Source organism: Manacus candei, unplaced genomic scaffold (assembly GCF_025592945.1).
Source record: "Manacus candei isolate 608988 ecotype Guabito, Panama unplaced genomic scaffold, ASM2559294v1 h1tg000182l, whole genome shotgun sequence".
Taxonomy (NCBI): Eukaryota; Metazoa; Chordata; class Aves; order Passeriformes; family Pipridae; genus Manacus; species Manacus candei.
Window position 1 is genome coordinate 177,705 of NW_026138230.1, and position 20,027 is coordinate 197,731.

Consider the following 20,027-nt stretch of genomic DNA (forward strand, 5'->3'; position numbering starts at 1 on the left):
ACAGGTGACTGAGCACCACATGAGTTGCCCAGGGAGGTTGTGAAGTCTTCCTCCTTGGAGATATTCAACTGCCATCTGGACATGGTCCTGGGCAACTGGCTCTAGGGAGCCCTATTTGAGCAGGGGGTTGAACCAGATGGTCTCTGGAGACCCCTTCCAACCTCAGCCTTTCTGTGATTCAGTGACACAGTACAGTTGTTTCTGTGCCCCCATTTGACAGAAGGATGTGATGAAATGCAGGTGAAGAACAGAGCTGGAACCATCACACTTCTCTGGTGAGGGTGCTTGTTTGTTCAAGCTGCCTCACCTCCTGATCTGATCCTGTGCTGCAGAAAGTGCCTCCTCTGCAGCAAGACGACGGTCCCGTTCCTCCTCCAGCTGCTCCTCCAAATACCTCAGATCCTGCTTTGTGCTGCTATGTAAATGTTCTGTTTCGGACAGCCTGGAAGAAAATAACCAAGCATATGCCAAAAAAGGCCTAATTTGTGCACTATTCTGTTTCTGTTGCATACACTGATGTGAACAGACTCAAATTACCTCCCACCTCTCACAGAAGACTTAGTTGTCTTTAATACATTTAAATTTTTTGGAAAGCATGAGAAGACAAATTTCTTAAAGCTTCTGTTTCACATCAGGAAGGGGTTCCTTGGCTCTGTCATCCATGGCCCCACCTTCTGAAAATTATTTTGAAAGGATATGAGGAATCATGTGCTAGAACTTAGTTCCAGAAGGTTATGAGGAATCATGTGCTAGGTCTCAATTCCAGACACTCTCAGGCTACAGCCTTGAGACCAGAACCCTGGATATACTTCAGCAGATACTGAGGATGCAGCCTACCAGACCCAGGTCTGGCTGGCATTGCTGCTGCATGTTGTCACTGTGGTTTTTGAAGCTCTATCCAGAGATAACTAACGACAGCTGCCAAGCGCACACAAAGTTCTTCCAAATTCCCAAGATCCAAGGGTCCCACAGAGTTTTCCCAACACACTGATACTAAGTACCAGCAATTACTCATCACTAGCCCCAAGACCTCCATCAGGATAACAACCCCACCCCTGTTTTCTCAGGCTTTCTTTACCTCAGCTGCAGCTCCTGCAGTTCAGGTGTGTAACTGCCTCTCTGCGGCTCATTCTTTTCTTGGGGTGCTCCTGGAGCTGCATCTGTTGCAAACAGCTCCTGAAAGAAGGCAGGAGTGTGCTGCAGACTGCACTGAGCACAGAGGACAGACACAGCTGCAGTGCTGCACCGTTAGCAGAGCCACATGCAATGAACATTTCCCTGCCATGCCCCGAGCCCACCCCCCTTACCACGCCCTTGTCTGCAGCCTGCAGCTCCTGCAGCTCCTGCAGCTGCCTCTCCAGCACCAGGCAGCGGTTCAGGACCTCGCTGTAGTGCTGGGGGCTCTCACAGTGGTTCAGGACCTCGCTGTAGTGCTGGGGGCTCTCACAGTGGTTCAGGACCTCGCTGTAGTGCTGGGGGCTCTCCCAGATGCCCCGGCTGCTCCCGCGCAGCTGCAGGGACAGGGCGTTCTTCTCCTCAAAGACCTGAGACAGCTGAGAACACAACACAGACGCCAAGTGAAGAACTCAGTTTTCTGAAAGCAAAATTCTTCTGTGTAACTGGGGGTAAGAATTCTGTTGAGAACATGGAGCTGCCACATGATTCAGACCCTGCTGGATGGGATCTACACCGGGCCTGGAATATCCCTCTGGTCCATCCAGGACAGCTGTCCCAGCCACGGCCTCTCTCTCCCATGCTCTGACCACTCCCCCAGTTACTCTCTGAGGGAGAGCAGTGTGGGAGAGGGAGGATGGGCCCCAGTGCTGTGCAAGCCCCGTTCAGCAACAGCAAACACATCAGTGTGGTTCCACCACTGCTTTGTTGAGAGACATATTTCTGATTTTGTGCTACTTCATTGAATGCCAACAAGGACAGATTCATTCCTGCTCCCTGAACCCTATTCCAGCCTTCCCACATTCCTCATCCCAGACTGCAAGCACGTATAGGATATGATCAGTACCTTGCTGTTTAACTGCTGAATTCTGAGCTCTTTTTGGTGCAGTTCTTTCAGGCTGTCACTTAGCTGGGTCTGGAGATGTTTCATCTCTGTTTCTAGGCTTGAAAAGTCCCCTTTCAGGACTTCTGGAGAAATCTGCCAAGGAAAGAACAATGAAAAATATATTGCATGTGTGACAACTCACTCTTGTGTTAGTCCTCTGTTCAGTATTCCGAGGTCAAACCCAATATTACTCCCAGACCTGGAACTTGATCTGCTCAGGCAAAAGAGCAAATGGGGAATAAACAGAAATATCCTAAGAGCCATCTGAAAATCCAATTAGGAAAGATCACTGAGCTTGCACATGTGATGGGGTCCTTCTCAAAAGTTGTCTTAAAGCTGTTTACAATAGAGGAAGGAAAAAAAAGGGCACGTGAATGAGAAAACAAAAAACGAAAGAAATGTTCACACTGTTCTCATTCAACAAAGACCAGAAGGCCAGCACTGAAGAATCCTCCTGGAAAGCATCACACAAGCATTGTTTTAGCTTTTTCTTGGCATATATTCATGGGTGTGCCAAAGAGATAAGGGGAGATTTCCTCTCCCCCTCCACTGACACGAACCCCTGGAACAGTACAGACATGGGCAGGAGAGTTGTGTCCCAGCCCTAACACAATGCACTGTGCATGGAGCCTTCCCTAGACAGGCAAAATATCAAACATATTCCACTCCACTTCTAGGACTGTATACAGGGGGAAGAAGAGAAAAGGTGCAGTGTTCAAGCCTCAGCCTCTCTGGGCTTGAGCCCAGAGGTTGTAGATCCCTGTTACAGTAAAAACAGCAAGAAAAATTCAATAGGAAACTTAGAAATTGTAATGTGACATTAAAACGAGAGCTAAATCAGAAGATCTTAGATTTAAAAACAGTGCAAGAAGCAACTCTGAAACAACCAGAAAGACACCCCTGAGAAGTTCCTGCTGCTCCAGGTGCCTGGGAAGCCCTGCTCTTTCACCCGCTTCCTTGAAATATTGTGAACAATGAACTTAGAGAAGAGCACATAAGGGTAGTCACAATTTCTAAAACTTTCAGTGATCCAAGGTAGATTGTTGGTACTGTCTTCAGAGGCTCCACAACCACATCCAACAGTGAGTCTGTAGGAGCTGGATACAAGTAACACACCCTCCTCTGGCTGAATTTCAAGCCTCGCATTTCCATGCGGCAAAGAATCTGTCTTTCCACCCACCTTGGTTTGGTGCTGCTCCTCTACAGTTTGAGACTTGCTGAAGGGCAGCCTCATTTCCTGTGTGATCCTTTGTAAGTGGCTCAGCTGCTTGTCCTTCTCTGCTATGGCCATCAGGTACTGCTCCTTCATGCTGCTGCTCTGCTTCTCCCAGGTGGTCTTCTCCTGTCTGCCCAGCACAACACCATGGAAATTATCAGGAGGTGACCAGCACCACTTATGATGTCCAGGTACCCAGCTGACAATGAGCTGAGGATGATTCTATCATCATCCCATACTAGAAATGAAGTTTTATAACTAAACCAAACCAACCCATCAAGTACAGGAACCTTAAACCCAGGAAGTTTTCTGTATTTGGCTCAACCCTGCAGAATGTTCCATGCTCACACTTTTGGTGTTCCTAGACACTGTTTTGATCTTTCTGTACAGAGTTTGGTCAGGCAAGTCATGGCAATGCCACTTGTCCCCAGCACATTGTCCCTGTGTGGTCACATGTGCACCAGACCCACAGCACTGATCCCACCACACCCACCTGGAGCCTTCGCTTCGTGTACAGTGTAAAAGCTACACAGGAAATCTTCTGTCAGGAGATAAGTAAAATTTGTGAGACCTGCAGTGTTTGAGGGTCAGACTGGAGGCAGGGGGAAGAGAAAGGAGAACTACAAATTTTTATATCACTCCGGACAAAGATAAGTCATAGATCTTTCCAGAAAAAAAATCCCGTCCCTTTCATTCCAGCCTCAGGCATCCTTAGATGTATCTCTGAGGTAGTTGAAAGGATTCTTCCCTATTTTTAGACAGAGTATATTTGTCTAACTAGTTTTACTCCAGTTGGAGAAGACAATTTTACTAGACTTGAATTACAGACTTTTTTAAATAAAAAGAAGACCGAGCAAGTGAAACAAAGGATTGGACAGTCATACAAAATGAGTATTTTCTAAACTATGATATCAGTGGGATAATAAAGAGTGTTCAGCAGCAGCTTGGAATGGAGAGTTCTGTGATTAAATACATGAGTTCCAATAGAAGAAACAGCCCAAGTTTCCTCTCCAATAGATGACACTGACCACCACTGGATAAAGGAAATCAAAACTAAAAGGTCATTATCTATTTCACACAGGCATTACCCTCCAAGCTGCTGGGTTGGAATCCAGAGGCAGAAGCTGGGGGAGGGAGATGTGTGCCCAGTCCTGGCCAGGGCAGGAGTGACCCAGTGGCACTTGGCACAGGCCAGGCTGAGGCTCTCAGCACTCCCTTTGCTCTCTGAGTGAAGCAAACATCTGGGGCAGGGAGCAGACAAACGCACCTGAGCTGCTGGAGCTCCTGCTGGCAGACAACTCCTTCTTGCCTCAGCTGCTCCTGCAGCCGGAGCTGTTTGTCTGCCTCCTGCTGCCACTCCTGCAGTTGTGCCTTTAGGCGAGAATTCTCAGCGGCCTCCACTCCCACCAGGATGTACTGCTGCTGCAGGTTCTTCAGCTCCCTCACCTGGAATTGGAGGCAGACATCAGTGTGTGACAGCTGAGCCAGCAGCTGGCTTTATTCCTTAGAAGTGTTTAAGAGCATTTCTCACTGTGGCATTTGGAGGAAAAAAAAGTCACATTCAGATAACAGAGAAACTAGAAACTGAATCAGCAAGTACAGCAGTGTACCAAAAACAGCTCAGAAAAAAACAACCCTCAGAGAATTCTATTGTTCATGAGACTAGTGAGTTTTGAGCCCTCCCATGAAGATCTGATGTGCATTAACAAACACTCCAGGCTACAATATTAATTCTCTTATTTAGAGGAAAACACAGTGAGACAGATGGAGTGGGTTAAGCATAACTCCTGAAGTTGGTATTTACTGTAAACCAGGGAACTGACAAACTAAAATCCTTTTGGTTCTCCAATTCCAGTCAGTCTGGAATTAGAAATAAGTTGTCATTACACATCCATCACTGCAATTGGTTTTTGAAGATGAGATGTGATGGACTCTGGAGACAGGGAAGTACTTAATGAGTGGCAGTGGGAAGTGACAGTCAAAGTCTGTTTTCTGATCAGCAAAGAGAATTCAAACTTGCTGGGCTGCACTGTGCCAGAGACTACACAGACACATCCAGTGTGCAGGCAAGGATGTCTGAAGGAAGCTGCAATGTCTTGTACCTGCCTTGAAACTCAGCTGCCAAGTGGAAGAGGAGACCCAAGTCTCTGCTCTAGTCTCTTTTAAAAATCCAAGGCAAATCAAATGCATAAGCTGACACAGGTGTGAACTAAGCAGGTTAACAGGGACCTTATTTCCATGATTTCATGTTTTCAACCAAGCTAACAAGAGAAACCACTCTGTGAAGTTCACAATGAAATCACAGCTTTCATATGTCAGCGAAAATAACACAGATGGCTCATACCAAACCCATGGGATCTGATGGAGCATGCCCACAAATGCTAAGGTCATTGGGAGGCAATTCCATCACCTCTGAAAAGTCATGGTGACTGGAATAGGTTCCTGAAGACTGGAAGAGAGTAAATGCCATCCCTATGTACTAGAAGGGCAAAGAGGAGGAACTGTGGAACTGCAGTCTGGTCAGCCTCATCTCCATTCCTGTGAAGGTAAGGGAGCAACTAATTCTGGAAACCATTTCCAGACACATGAAAAAACAGGTTGGCCAGAGAGGTTGTGGAATATCCACCAATAGAGATACTCAAAATTGTCTAGCTGGACAGCTGACTTTGTTTGTGCAGGGGGGTCAGACTAGAAGATCTACAGAAGACCCTTTCAACCTCAACTATTCAGTGATTTCATGAAGCCAATGATCTCTGTGTCACACCCCAATTACCAGATCTAAGTGTGCTGAATTCAAAGATCTGAAGACCCAAATCTCCCATGGTGCTTTAAGTAAGAGCAGGAAGAGAGAACTTACTACTCTGTCTCTGTCATTCTGCAAAGAGGACAGTGCCTTCTTCAGACTCTGCACTTCTGAGGGAGTGGTGGAAGTGCTCCCCCCTGTTTGTTGTTTCACTTCTTCAACCTTTTGTGTTTTGTCCAGTTCATTCAGCAGACGGTCTCGCTCATTCTGCAGACTGGCCATAGCCTTGGAGAAAGATCTGACCTGGTTGGAAGAGCCTTCCAGTTCCGAAGACAAACGGAGAAGCTCATCATCTTTGGCTCTGAGCTGCTGATTAAGTCTCTCAATCTGGGCCAAGAAACCTCTTTCATCAATGGCTTTCTGCAGTTCTATCAGTTCAGACCTCACTGTATCTCGTTCCCTGGCAGTGGAATGTTGCTCCTCTTGTAGCTGAGCCACCTGTTCCTGAAGATTCTGCACTAGACTCTTTTGTTCCTCTAAGTCTGCAGAGTATTTCTGCTTCAAAACACGAAGCTCTTCATTGGCCTGGTCCCGGCTATCCTGAAGGGAGCTCATGGACCTCCCGAAAGACTGAATTTGAGCTCTGAGATCTTTGTTTTCATCTGTGACTGCAAGCAACTTCTGTTCCATTTCCATTAAGTCCCGTGCCAACTCTGCTACTCTTTCCTCTGCTGTCTCTGTCTCATTCCTCATTATCCCTGCATCATGATGCAGGTGCTTCAGTTCCTTCCGAAGCCTGTCCTCAGCCTCTCCCACTCTCTTGGCTGCCTCCCTTTGAACACATCCTAGTTCCCCCTCAAGTTCAGTTATTCTTTTCTGGGAGAGGGAAAGCTTATGACTCAGTTCTAGTGCCTCTTCCTCTCGGGCCTTCAGTTCTGCCTGACACTCCACGATGGGACTCCCCTCACGTAACGCTGCCATCTCACTCTGCAGCCGGGACAGAGAGGACCTAAGGGTTTCAATCTCTTGAGACATACTGACTTTATCCTCTCTCAAGCCTTCCATGCACTTCCTGAGATCGTCCTGAGTACGCTCAGACTCTTTCAGCTGTGTTTCTATGGCTGCCTTCTCATTTTCCAGAGTCTGGATCCGCTGAAATTGTGTTTTGAGAAGTTGCTTCTGCTGGGAGTCCTTTATTGAAATTACTTGGTTCAGGTCTTCTCTGTACCGCACCAGCTCTGCATTCAGCTTGGCATTCTCAGAGTTGAGGTCATCCATCCGGCTATGGAAACTTCTCATTTCTTCCTTGAGATTGTTGTTTTCAGCAGCAGCCTCTTGAATTAGCTGGTCTTTTTCCAAGATTACAGCAAGATGACGTTCCTCAAGCTGCTTGTAGTCCCTCAGGATGCGGTCTCGGTCATCCTGCAGAGATGACATGGACTTGGTGAAGGAGTCCAGTTGTGCCTTCTGCTGCTTACTTTCTTCTCTGCTTATCTTCATCTTTTCAGTGAGATGATCAAGTTTGCCAAGAAATTTGTTCTTCTCATTTTCCAAGGCTTTTTTATCTTCTTCCTCCTTACTTAGCCTACGCTCCAACTCTTTAATCTCTTCAGCCTGTTGCTGCTGCAATTCAGACAGAGCAGCCATCACTGCTTCTTCTTTGGCGGACAACAAACTCATGATCTTTTGATCTTTCGCACTAGTTTCTTCATGCAACTTATTTGTTAGCTCCTTGGAAGCCTGCAGATCAGCTTCAAGCTGTTCACAGCTGAATTTATAATTCTGGATACTGGTCTCCTGTTGCTTGACCATGCTCCCCAGCTCTTCCCTGGCCAGCTCACATTGGGTGAAGGAGTTCTGTAAGTCAGCCAGCTGGTCTCTCAGGCTGCTGATTTCTGACTCCAGTTCCTGCTGTTCTTTCTGAGACTTGCTGTACAGTTCCTGAGACCCTTCAAGCTGAGTCAAAAGCTCTCTTTTTTCCTCCTGCAAGATTTCACATGTCTTTTGATGATGCTGAATCTCCTTCCTGCAGTCAGACTCCAAGTCTTTCTTGCTGCATTCCAGCCTGAAAACACAAAAGATAAAGTTGGTAAAAAATTCATGACGTATCTCAGTATCCAAATGCACAGCAATATTGGCTTTATACTAATTTAGAAAAGCCAAAAAAGTAGTTTTACTTTAAGAAAGCAAGATGGAAATATCCCTTGATGTAAAATTCAAGGCATCTTTTAAAGTTCTGACTGCACTACTGTCTGAAGGGGGTAGTGCCAGGGGAATATATTTTTTTAAAGTTGTTCATGTCAATATTGAAAAAAATGGAGGGGCTTAAACATTGAACGTTATCACCTCCTTTTCATTACAATCCTTATCCATTCTAGGTAACAATAAAAAACAACACCCCCCCAATGAAATTGCTGTTTTCACACCTTTGATGTCCATTTCATATTCCAGCATGCAAGGATACAGCATATAAACTTTACAGAACAATTTTACTCATGTAAGAAAGGTTTGGTTTTGAATTTTGGAAATTCACAGATGTACATTTTGGTATGTTTCCATAGCTCCATCTATCTCTCAAAATTTATTTTGAGATTAAATTGAAATTATGTATCTTAATGCTCTCTTGACCTCTCAATGCAACAACTCCATGCAAAAGAAACTCTTTCAAATTTCAGATTATTAAAGACTCTAGATAGTACTCAGATGGTGAGTGCTTGTCACAGAGAATAGATTTAAGACCTCAAAGATGAGAAGAAGGAATATTTCAGGGTGCTAATCCCCTTGTGCAGACAACAAATACACAGTAACCTTTTCCTGATCTCCAGCCTAAACCTCCCCTGACACAGCTTCTTTACCTGGATATATGAGTCTGGAGCTCTTCCACACGTATGGTCATCTGCTTCATCTGCTCCTTTAGCCCAACACAAGTTTCCTCTTTGGAACGTATTTCTTCCTCCTTCTTTTGAATAGTTTCAGTGAATTTCTTTTCCCATGTTTTTGATTCATCTATCACTCTATCCCTGTCATCCTGAAGGGAAGACATGCTCCTAGTGAAGGCTGCAAGCTGGGCTAGTGCTTTGTTTAGACTGCCTTCCAGTTCTTTGGCCTCCTGATCCTTTGTCTTCAAGGAGTCTTGCAGATCACCAAGAGCTGTTTCCACATGGTCTTTCTCCCTCTGCAAAGTTGCCAGCTTTTCTTCCATGTTTTTGATTTCCTTTGAGTGCTTGTCTTTTTCCTGTTCCAGCCTTCTCTCAAAGTCCTCATCCTTTTTCTTCATTTGAATTTTAATATTCTCTTTGTTTGCCTGCAACTCTTCTTTCACTTTGACACTTTCTGCCAGAACCCTTGCTGCCTCACTCTGCGTGTCATCCAGCACTACTCTGCAGAGAGCAAGCTCTGCCTGGGCTTTCTTGGTGTCTTCAACTGCTTTTGCTGAAGTCTCTTTGGCTACTTGTACCTCTTTCTGAGTCTCACTCTGCAGAAATTCCAGAGCTTTAACAGTTCTTTCTAAACTACTGTTCTTTTCCTGGCTTTTAATACAGTCCTTCTGCAGCTGCTTAATCTCCTGCTGCTTCTGTTTCAGCAGTTCTTGAAGCTCCTTTACGTGTGTGCTGCTCTCTCCCCTCCAATTGCACTTTAGCTTTTCTACAAATTCCTTTTGCTTTTCTGAACTTGCTTTGCTTTTCTCCTTTGCCATCAGACTTTTCTCCTCCTCCAGTTCACGTACCATTCTCTGCAAACTCTGAAGCTCGTGTTTCAGTTGATCATTTTTGATCTGGAAGTCTGTTGCATCTTGCTGATAGTTTCCAATACTTCCATTAAGTTCTGCCAGCTGATTCATGAGCCTTTCTTCCAAGTCATCCTTCTCAGCCTCTAGCGTATCCTTCAGCTCTGTCATCCTGACAAGGTCATCTGTGGCTTTTTGGACCATTTGCTCCATCTTTGCTACTGTAGCCTGCAGAGCATTCACTTCACGGACTTTCTCTTCCACCTGGTGCTCTAAAGTCCTTTTCTCACCTGCTAAGGTCTCCACACACAGCTGGATGTCACCCAGCTGTTGCTCTGAAGCTCTTCTGTTATCCTCCAGCTCTGCGATTCGCTGGCTGAGCTCAGCAATGTGCTGTCTGTAGGTGCCAGGATCCTCACAAGGGCTGCCACCTTCAAACGCCTCCTGTCCCAGCTCTGCAGGAGGAGACTCTGCTTTAAAAGTTATTTCCACTTGATTTTCAGACCTTTCCGTTGTTGGTGGTGTGGCAACTGCCTCATTTGTTTCTTTGCCTGTTGTCTGCTGAGCAACATACCTGTCTACAAGTTCTCTGCTTTCCTTCAGTTTAGATTCTGTTAACTGCAAGAGACACTTTAAGTCTGCGATCTCTTGATTAAGAGACTCCTTTTCAGCCATTACTGTCTCAAGCTGAGTAGAAAGAGACTGGTATTCCCTCCTACAGCACTCCAGATCTTCTTTCAGGCCAGTGTTTGTAAAGACCTCTCCAGTCCTGGGTAGCTCCCCACCTGTAAAATGCATCTCTGCTCTAAGCTTCTCATTCTCCTCCTCTAGTTCCAGGATCTTTTGTTGCTTTGATTTTGCAAATTTCCTCATTTTCTCCTTCATTTCATCCATTTCCTGTCCAGCTTCCTGTAGCTGCTTCTCTGTTTCCTCTTTTTTTGCTTCAGAACTTTTCAGCTTAATGAAAATTTCCTGCTTTTCCTGCCTAACAGTTTCCAACACACGCTGAATCCTCTCAGCCTCGTTACTCACATTCTCATAGGACTGGAGTAGAGTTTCATACTCTCCCTGAAGCTCCTTGTATTTCTCCTGCCACTCAGAACTCTCAGTGGCTTGAGAGCATTTCAGTGATTCCATCTCCTTCTCCAGCTTCTCCTTCTCTAGAACAACTCTATCCAGAGTCAGTGTTAGGTTTTTACAGCATCCATCAAGATTCTGATTTTCTATGAGTACTTTATCAACTTCTGCAATAAGTTTTTCTCTCTCTTCAGTGAGGCACGCTAACTTTTCTGTTAAAGTATCTGTTTCTTTAACATGGCCACATATTTGGCTTTCCATATTTATCAGCTTGACAGAAAGACTGTCAATAGTAGTTTTAGCATTAGCCAGCTCCTCTTTTAGAGATTTGGTCTCCTTTAGTGCTTCTTTTCTAGAGATAAGTGCAGCTTGAAGCTTTCTCTGCATTTGATTCTTCTGTTTAGCTGCTTCTTCACTGTCCCCTTGCTTCTGAATTTCCAGCAACTCCGTTTGCAGTCGCTTGCTCTGTTCCTCATGCACCTGAGCCTGAGCTTCCAACTGACTACTCAGGCTTCTGACTGAATCCTCTTTTTCCAGCAGCTGCGCCTGCACATTACTGAGAGCTTTGCTTTTCTCCTCTAACTGCAAGTTAAGAAATTCCATTTCTTTATCCTTCTGGTGCACAAGAGCTTTCAAGTTTTCCAGACTGGCCTCTCTGGAAATTTTTGCTTCACTCTCCTCCAGTTTCATCTGAAGACTTGCTGCCTTAGCCTCAGCTTGGTCAGAGGTTCTCTGCAGCCCTTCTATCTCCAGAAACAATTGTCCTATGTGCTGTTGCAAATCAAATACTAATTCTGATTTGCAAGCAAGTTCACTTTGCATACGGCTGACGTTACATTCCAATTCCTCTTTCTCCATCTGCAATTTTTCAAGGTGTTTTTTAAACTCTTCCTCAGAAACATCTGCAACTTGTACAAGCTTGCTATTTGTTGTATTTTTTGCTTCCATGCATGAAGAATCCAATCCACCTTGATTCCCAAGAACACCCTCTGCTGATCCTTTCTGTTCTTGGAGTTGTCTGAGCTGAGTTTGGATGCTCTCCTTCTCTTTGCTTTGTTGATCAAATTGTTCTTGAAGGATGTTGTAATCATCTTTCTGCTGTTTCAGCTGTTCTCTGTGATGCCTGTCTTTTTCTTGAGCCTTTTTTATAGTGTCTTTGCGAGATGCCAGGGCTTCCTGAAGCTTTTTTTGGAGTTGTTCTTTTTCTTGTTCAAGAACTGAAATTCTTTCTTTCAGGGCAGACTTTTGGTTTTCTTCTGGATTTGTAGCTGCTGAGCTCTGTTTTCCATTTTCTTCATAATCTTCTGGGCTTTCATTGGTTTCAGTTACTTTGTCAGCAATTGTCTGATGCTCCATGATTTCCTCTTTAATTGAAATAATGTTTGCCTTACCTTGCAAGCTTTGTCTCATTTCCTCAATCACTGCCTGCAGCTGTGCTTCTGTAGTTTCTTTATCCTGCAGGTCCTTCCGGATGCTCTGCAACTCTGATTCCTTTTCAGAAAGCAGTTGAATTAGATACTCCTCACTGGGCTGGTTTTCAAGACTCACTTCTCTGCTGATCATGCTTCTCATATTTTCTTCCCCTGCAGCTGCCTGAGCCACTGAGGTTTCTGATTCTTGTTCTCTGCTCCTTTGTGCTAATTCACTCTCCAATGTGCTGACCTTCTTCAGAAGCTCCTTTCTGTTCACAAGTGCTGCTTGCAGTTTCCGCTTTACCTGCTCATTTTCTTTTCTTAGAAGTTCAACTTGATTTACTAATTCTTCACTTTCTTTACTCGCTGCTTCTGTCTCATTGTGCTGCTCAGATGCCCCACATTTCAGACATGTATCTTTTGCTCCTGTATGTTGGTCTTTTTCTTCCTGGGCTTTTAATAACAGACTTGTCTGTTCTTTAAGATTCTTCAGCTCATTTCCTAGAGAAAATTTCTCTTCATTCAGCAGGACCATTTTCTCAGACATGCTGACACTGAGCTCCGTCATCTGTTGGTCCTTCTCCAGCAAGGCTTGTTGCAGGCGCTCTATAGACCTGGTGTGCTCAGCAACAAGCTGTTCTAGGCTTGCTGCTTCATGCCCCTTTGAGGCTAACTCGTGGGAAAGCTCTTCCATCTCTGCTGTATTCTTCCTCAAAAGTTGTTCTAGATTAAGTACTTCATGTTCCTTCACCTCGATCTGGCTTCTCAGATCCTTTAGTTGTGTGTCCTGGTCAGAAAGCTGAAGTTGTGCTTCATCCAAGTCTTTTTGCAAAGCTTCAATTTTTATATCCTTGGATTTAAATTCATTTTTAAGGCTCTGAATTTGTTCTCTTAGAAGACTGCTTTGAGTGTCAGACAGTCTCTGCTTTTCTGAAAGAGCTAGATCTTCCTCAAGCCGCTTCACTTGCTCCTTCAGTTCTGTTATGGTAGAAAGTTCCTTCACCTGACACAGGAGTCGATCTCGTTCTTCAGCCAAAACACAAAATGTAGTGTCAGAATCCTCTATTTTTTTCCTGTATTCCTCTGCCAACTGGTTTAGCCTATTTATTTCTGCACTTTTTTCTCCTAGATCTTTCTTAAAGGATTCTTCTGATTTCTGAAGAATTATTTGCAGTTCTGTAATTTGGTTTTGTAACTTTATCAGTTCTTGAGACTGAGAGGCTCCAGGCTCTGGATCTGCCGTAGAGATTCCTTGCATTGCCTCTACCTCATCCCTGCAGGAGACAGGACTCCCCTGGGGCTCTTCTTGGACACTGAGTCTGTTTTCCTGAAACAGGCCAATTTGCTGCATTTCTGTTTCTCTCTGTAACGAGCTACTGCCCAACTCATTCTGTGTATCTGAAGCCTTCTGCTCTTCCCTCTCCAGACACTGTACCTGGGAATTCTCTTCCAGCTGGTTAGCATCTTCTCCTGTTTGGCTGCCTGTAGAAATTTGGCCAGAGGGGCCCTTGAGCTGGCTTTTCAGAAAATTTATTTCTTCTTGGGCTTCTTTCAGTTCCAGCAGCAAAACTGACAGTTCTTTCTGTTTCTCTGCAGCAATATATTCTAGAATTCCAGGTGAACAACTTTCCTCAGTAAGCTGCTTGCTTCCATTAGGAAAGCTATCTGTTCTTGCCTGAAAGAAAATAGCAGGTATCAATTTTCCTTTGAATCTTGTGAAAGGGTCACTCTTGGAAGCATCTGCTTTCCACATTTTGTAGCTTAAGGATGCCCTCTCTTGACTGGTTTCTCCAATAACAGGGGGCAGAGGGATGGACTAGATGATGTCCAGAGGTCCCTTCCAATCCCAACTGTTCTGTGATTCTGTGACTCCCCAGGTCACTTCTGCTCATTTCAGTTTCTGAAGTTGCAGCACGAAAGATTTTGGCTTTAGGATCAGACCGTAAGGGCAACATCCTATTCCCTTTTTTCCCCTTTCTCTCTTGATTACAAGACAGTATGACTGAAGTGTTTAAGTTCTCCTGTGATTCTCACAAGCCCTCTAGTGTACTTATCCAGCCACATTTTCTTGGTATCCTATCCACAGTCTTTGAAAAAGAGGTTTTGTCCCCTATTCTATCTGTGCATTTAACACAGCAAATAATCAGGAGAGAAGCCCATATTCCAACCTGTGTTCATGTCCTAAGTGAAAGCACTAGACAAAGCAACTCGAACAAAGCACTTGGCTTTTTCCAAATAATTATTTTAAGGTTTTCTCCCATCCCCAAAAACAGATTGCAAAAGAAAAGCAGTCACAAATCCTCCCCAGAAAGTGTGGGTCAGCAGCCCACCAATAAGGCAGCACATTATGTTGTAAAGGCTGTTCAGCAGTCTGGAGGGAAACCACCAAAGAAGAGCAGCTCTTAAAGTCTGCTGCAGTGGTGCAACAACCCCTTTAGGTTGCAGGATGTTAAAAAAAAATAAAAATCAACTCTTTGGGGCTTTTAAACTAAATTAAAAGTTTTCATGTGTCTGTCAGTGTTTGCCTCATTGCTTCAGCAGATAAAGAACCAGGAGCCTTCCCAAGAAAGTTACACCAGGCTCCACCACACAGACAAACCAACCACTCCACACTTCTGTGCCAAATGGATCAGAACTTGACAGGCTGGGAGAGGAGATTTTGCTATTTCATACACATGGACTCTCTTTTTGCCCAAAGATGTTAATAAAGCCCGGGAATTTGGTTAATTTGCTGCTGATGGCCATACAAGAACTAAGACCTTGTCAACTAATTTCTTCATTATGAAAAGTCCATTTATAAATTACACATAAAATTCACAATATTTCACCACAGCAAACAACTGGCACCATTACTGCCACTTCTGTGGGAAAAGGTCTGAACTAGAGAACAAAGAAATGAGTCAGAACTAAGTAAAGGATCTCTGAAAAAAAAAAAAAACCTACTCCCTTCCACCCCAAAAAAATGCAAGTAAAAAACCCCCAGTCCAACAATGGAAAGACTGAAAACAAACTTAAGTGCTCAGAATTAACATTTACTGTAAAAACAGGGCACTAACAGTCACAGGATCTCCAGCCCCCAGTTTTGGAGCACTTTGCAAGCAGAGCTGGCTGCACAGAGCCCAGACCTTGCTCCCAGCTGACAACCCATTTCCCAGCACAGTGACATAGGGGCTGTCCTCTCCCTCCCCTGGCTGAATGGAAGCCAAGCAGCAGGTCCCTGTGCTTTTCTAAACAACAGCCTGACTGCAGCTCTGTCTCCAGCTGTACCTGCAGCTGTCCACAGTGGGAGAAGATGAGGACAGTATCAACCTGGCTCCCACCCCACAAGCACACAGCTACTTCCAGTCACTCTGCCAGATGCCCATCAGGGCAGTGGGAATGGACAAGGCCTTTGGAATTGTGTTTCCAGAGACCTGTCTCAGTTTAGCCTATGGTTTTGCTGAAGAAATAACTCACAAGAGGTAGAAAATAGCACAAATATGGATTGGGTGGGTGAAGGACAAGAATTCCACACAGCCAGCAAAGGGAAACAGTCTGACACAAACACAGTGCAAGCAGTATTTGGAACCTATATCTGCCTTCCACCATTAATCCAGTTAATAATAACTTTCCAAAGAGGATTGATAAAAAAAGGCCATCACAGCTTAGCTGTTTTTAAGGCCAGTCCTTGACCTATTTTAGTTTTAGCTTATTTCAGCCGCTTAATCCTTACCTGTTTTGCATCTTCTGTGATGATCACAGCTTCCTGCTGAGGCTCCTGGAGAACAAGCTGGAAATGTGGTATTTCTGAAACATTCAAACACAAGAAATTTATTTGAAAACTAAGACTCTGCTTAATGATATTAATGATGATAGGATATTCTTCCAGGAGCTTTAGAGAAAGGACATGTGGCTGTTGGTACACACTTATGTAGTGGATATATAAAACACTGTCATTGGATAATGTGTTTGGTTCTTTTTAGAGGCAAATCACCAAAATAGCATGCTGTTTTAAACATCTGTTAGAAAAGAACAATTGTCATACAGACAGAGTAGAAAAAGATAAACCCCATGTTGTCCTATGCAGCAGGAAGGGAGACCTTCCATCACTCAAAGAGCTGCCTCAAGACAAGTTCAAAGAATCCATATGGGTGTAAAGAGAGTGACAGATATTCTGGTATAATGCACTGTTAAACCCATGGAAATTAAAAGACTGCACAAGGATCTCAAGAACCTTTAAATTTCAAACAACGACAGTTATTTGAAAGCATTTGTTGAGGTCTGCTTGAAAATCATCAGAAATTGCAAAATATAAGGTTACTATAATTCCTTATTAGAATATAAATATAAATCCTTATTTCATACTATTCAAGTTAGGAATGGAGTACTGTGAGCAGTTTTAGGCATCCCACTTTAAATAAGACTAACAAAAAGTTGTCACAAGATGAAGAGGAGTAATAAAGTATTGAGAACCTACAGAGCAGGCCTGAAAGATGATGACTTTTTATATGTTTCATTAATATTTTGGTAGGGGTTTTTAAAGGAATTACATCTCCCCATGTTTAAAATCTGAAAAAAATGTCAGTAACCAAGTGTTCAGCACACCCTCTGAAAACAATTACAACAAAAAACCCTTGTTTTGAAGTAAATATGCAGCTAAACATGCATTGGGAAAGATGTTTTAAGCAACACGATGACGACGTTCTGAGTCACTGCATTTTTCAGGTGGAATGCCTTTCAGCAGAGGAAGGAGCTGCTTTTTAAGAAAGCTGATGAAAGTTTTCCAGATGCATTTTGGATATACTCAATCATAACTGAGGGCATGGTATCAGATTAAAAGCTGGATTTCTGTGTCGTGTGCTCAATGGTCACAAGGAAACCAGCAGTAAGGGGTGTCCTGCAAAGGGCAGTACTGGGACCAGCACTGCTCAGAGCCTCAGCCAGTGACACAGACGGGGTGGAGGGCACCCCCGGCACACCTGGGTGACACCGAGCTGGGCGGGACAGTTTGCTCACCATGGGGACAGGATGACATCCACAGGGACCTGGAGAAGCCTGAGGAGCAGGGCCAGGCAGCCCTTGTGCAGGGCAAGGCTTAACAAGGCCAAGTGCAAGGGCTGGGGCAATGCCCAGGACCAGCACAGACTGCGGGGTGAATGGATTGGGAGCAGAGAAGGACCTGGGGATACTGGTGAGCTAGAAACTGGACAGGAGCTGGCAATGTCTGCCTGCAGCCCAGAAAGCCAACCACACCCTGGGCTGCACCAGAAGAGGTGTGGGCAGCAGGTCGAGGGAGACGATTCTCACTCTCCTTTTTGCTTTTGTGAGACCCCACCCAGAGCACTGTGCCCAGTTCTGGGATCTGGATCTGTTGGGGTGAGTCCAGAGAAAGCCACAAAAATGATCAGAGGGCGGGAACTATCTCTCATGAAGAAAGGCTGAGAGAATTGGGGTTGTTCAGCGCAGAGAAGGCTCCAGGGAGGCCTTACTGCAGCCTTTCAAGAGGGCCTGCTTCTCTCTGGGTGCTCAGAGAAGCTGTCAGTTGCCCATCAATGGACATGTTCAAGGTCAAGTTGGACAGGGCTCTGAGCACCCTGACCCAGTGAAGGATGTCCCTGCCCAGCACAGGAGGGGTGATCTTTATGAGTTCCTTCCAACCCAAACCATTCCATGATTCTAAATGATGTCTTGAAGTCCACTGAAGACCTGCATCTCTGAGATCATGGAACAAAAAGAGGAAAGGAGATGTTGCAGAACTGCAGCAATCTGGGTTATTGCTGATTATTCTCCACTGGGACTCTTACGAAGAGGTTCTAGCTTTGAATGACAGAAAAAAAGGAATCTATGTCTGTAAAAATCAAGACACTCTACTGTCATAGTGCACCAGACCCTAAAGGAAACACCTGAGGGAATCCACTGCTTTACAGAATAATTCTGACAGAGTGGTGATATTGCTGCTATCAGTCCACATGCACAGACACTCAAAACCAATTTCATTGTCTGAGGTTTTTTTATATGTGGCATATGTATGGGCCCTTTACTATTTCAGCAAAAGCCATCAAAAATAACCCCCCCTAGAAGTACCACCTGCAGACTGTCACCATTTTGTACAAGGGGGAAACTACTACTTCAGTTAGATCTTATTTTGTACAATCTAATTTCAGAATAATTTTTAAATATTTTAAGAATATTAAAATAGGTAAGGTAATCATACGACCTTCAGTCTTCTGTCTTTCCAAGTTTTCTGTGGGTAGGAATGAAGTCTCATTCTGATCTTCCTGATCTATTATTTTTTCCTGTGAAGTTGATTTATCCTGTTAAAACACAGGATGGGTGGAGAAAGATAAACTTCAATACAGTTTATAAAAACACATTAGTCTTCAATGTTTTGGTTAATCTCAAAAAAAAGAAAAAAATCAATTGGCAACTTTTAAATTGCTCAAATTAACTCCTACTTCTCCTTAGGCTTCCACAGTCATAACATGTCTGTCCATCAGCTGAGAGAACCAAGAAGAGCCTTTCTCAAGCAATGCATGATAAAAAAGGAGTTCTAGACACTTCATTTGGTTTCAGTTCCTCAACATATGGGAAAATTTCATGAGAATCATATGAAAATATCATACCTGCTGCTTCAGTTCAGAGACTTGCACTTGTGACTGGGATTTCAGCTCATTCTGACAGCAGACAAATTCTTCAGATTTCTGTACATGTTCATCTGATGGAGGGGAAAAAGGGGAGTTAAGGTGTGTTCTCATCTTTTTTGCTGAATTACATCCAAGTTACACACATGCACAGTAGTTTATGAGATCCATTATCTCTTAGTCACTGCTTCAGTTTCAGGCCATAAAGCAGCTGGAAGAAAATCAATTTGAAATAAGAGCTTGAAGCAAGATCAATGTTATTAGTTTTAATCCAGGTTTATGGAGAAAATGGTATAGTTTGCTTTTCTTGGTTGTTTTACTTAAAATTTCAGTAGAAATTCAGACTCTGAAGAATGTAGCACATCTAAAAAGGACTTCTATAAGTTGATGGAAAAAATCCAACAAGTTAATATAATCAACTAAAAAATACATCTGGCTTAAGAAATCCTTAAGTCCCAAGAGACAAGAGGCTGAGACAGTTTCCAAGGAAGGCACCATATTTGCTGCCCTGCTCTTCTGCTCCTCCTCTTGCAGATGCCAGGGACAGAATGGTGGGATTGCACCAGATCCCCTTGGTTTGGGACAGCACCACCAGTCCTATACCCCTGTGCAATTAGGAATTGTTACACCAAGCCATTCCTACGAGCAATTACAAAAACAAAGCCAAAGAGAAGGCAAGCCAGTGAAGCTCAGGGCTCTGAGAGCCTGCTCACCCCGTGCTCTGGGTGCTGTAGCTCCGTGTTCCGCAGGCAGCTGCAGGAGCCGGCCACGGTCCTGCTTCAGCTGCTCGTTCTCAGCCAAGAGGGCAGCACGGCCACGCTGCAGCTCCTGCTCAGCCACCAGGAGACAACTGATCTGCTGCTTTTTCTCTTCCACCTCCAGCCTGTGTTCCTGCTCCAGATCTTTACACTTTGCCTCTAGTTCAGCTTGTGCTCTTCTTGCCTCCTGCAGCTGTTCTGAGAGATGCTGCACCTCCTCCTGCAGGCGATGGGAAGACAGCTTCCTCTCAGCTAGTTCCAGCTCCATCTTCTCCCTGAGATCACGAGACTCTTGTCTCTCCGCATCCAGCACACTCTTCACAGAGCTTAGATCCACTTCCATCTTCTGGCACTGATCTAGGAGTGTCTGTAAAGTGACACAAATTAATTTATCTCTCAACTCGCTCAATATCTT

General features: G+C 44.4%; 1 protein-coding gene across 5 annotated transcripts in view; it reads right to left on the reverse strand.

Moving 5' to 3' along the window:
• The window catches only part of GOLGB1 (golgin B1), a 36,698-nt gene that overhangs the window by 3,396 nt on the left and 13,275 nt on the right, over nucleotides 1-20,027 (reverse strand). For 3 of the 5 annotated variants that reach the window (XM_051773981.1, XM_051773983.1, XM_051773982.1), the window contains exons 9-20: nucleotides 19,568-19,979; nucleotides 18,837-18,928; nucleotides 18,431-18,527; nucleotides 15,947-16,020; nucleotides 8,874-13,909; nucleotides 6,133-8,083; nucleotides 4,543-4,721; nucleotides 3,240-3,405; nucleotides 2,021-2,152; nucleotides 1,308-1,553; nucleotides 1,079-1,176; nucleotides 308-442 (exon numbers count right to left, since the gene is read on the reverse strand). In XM_051773981.1, coding sequence (XP_051629941.1) covers nucleotides 308-442; nucleotides 1,079-1,176; nucleotides 1,308-1,553; nucleotides 2,021-2,152; nucleotides 3,240-3,405; nucleotides 4,543-4,721; nucleotides 6,133-8,083; nucleotides 8,874-13,909; nucleotides 15,947-16,020; nucleotides 18,431-18,527; nucleotides 18,837-18,928; nucleotides 19,568-19,979 — 8,618 coding nt within the window. Of the gene's footprint in view, nucleotides 1-307; nucleotides 443-1,078; nucleotides 1,177-1,307; nucleotides 1,554-2,020; nucleotides 2,153-3,239; nucleotides 3,406-4,542; nucleotides 4,806-6,132; nucleotides 8,084-8,873; nucleotides 13,910-15,946; nucleotides 16,021-18,430; nucleotides 18,528-18,836; nucleotides 18,929-19,567; nucleotides 19,980-20,027 lie in introns of those variants that run through there. The other 2 variants (XM_051773984.1, XM_051773985.1) reach the window with 2 other exon arrangements.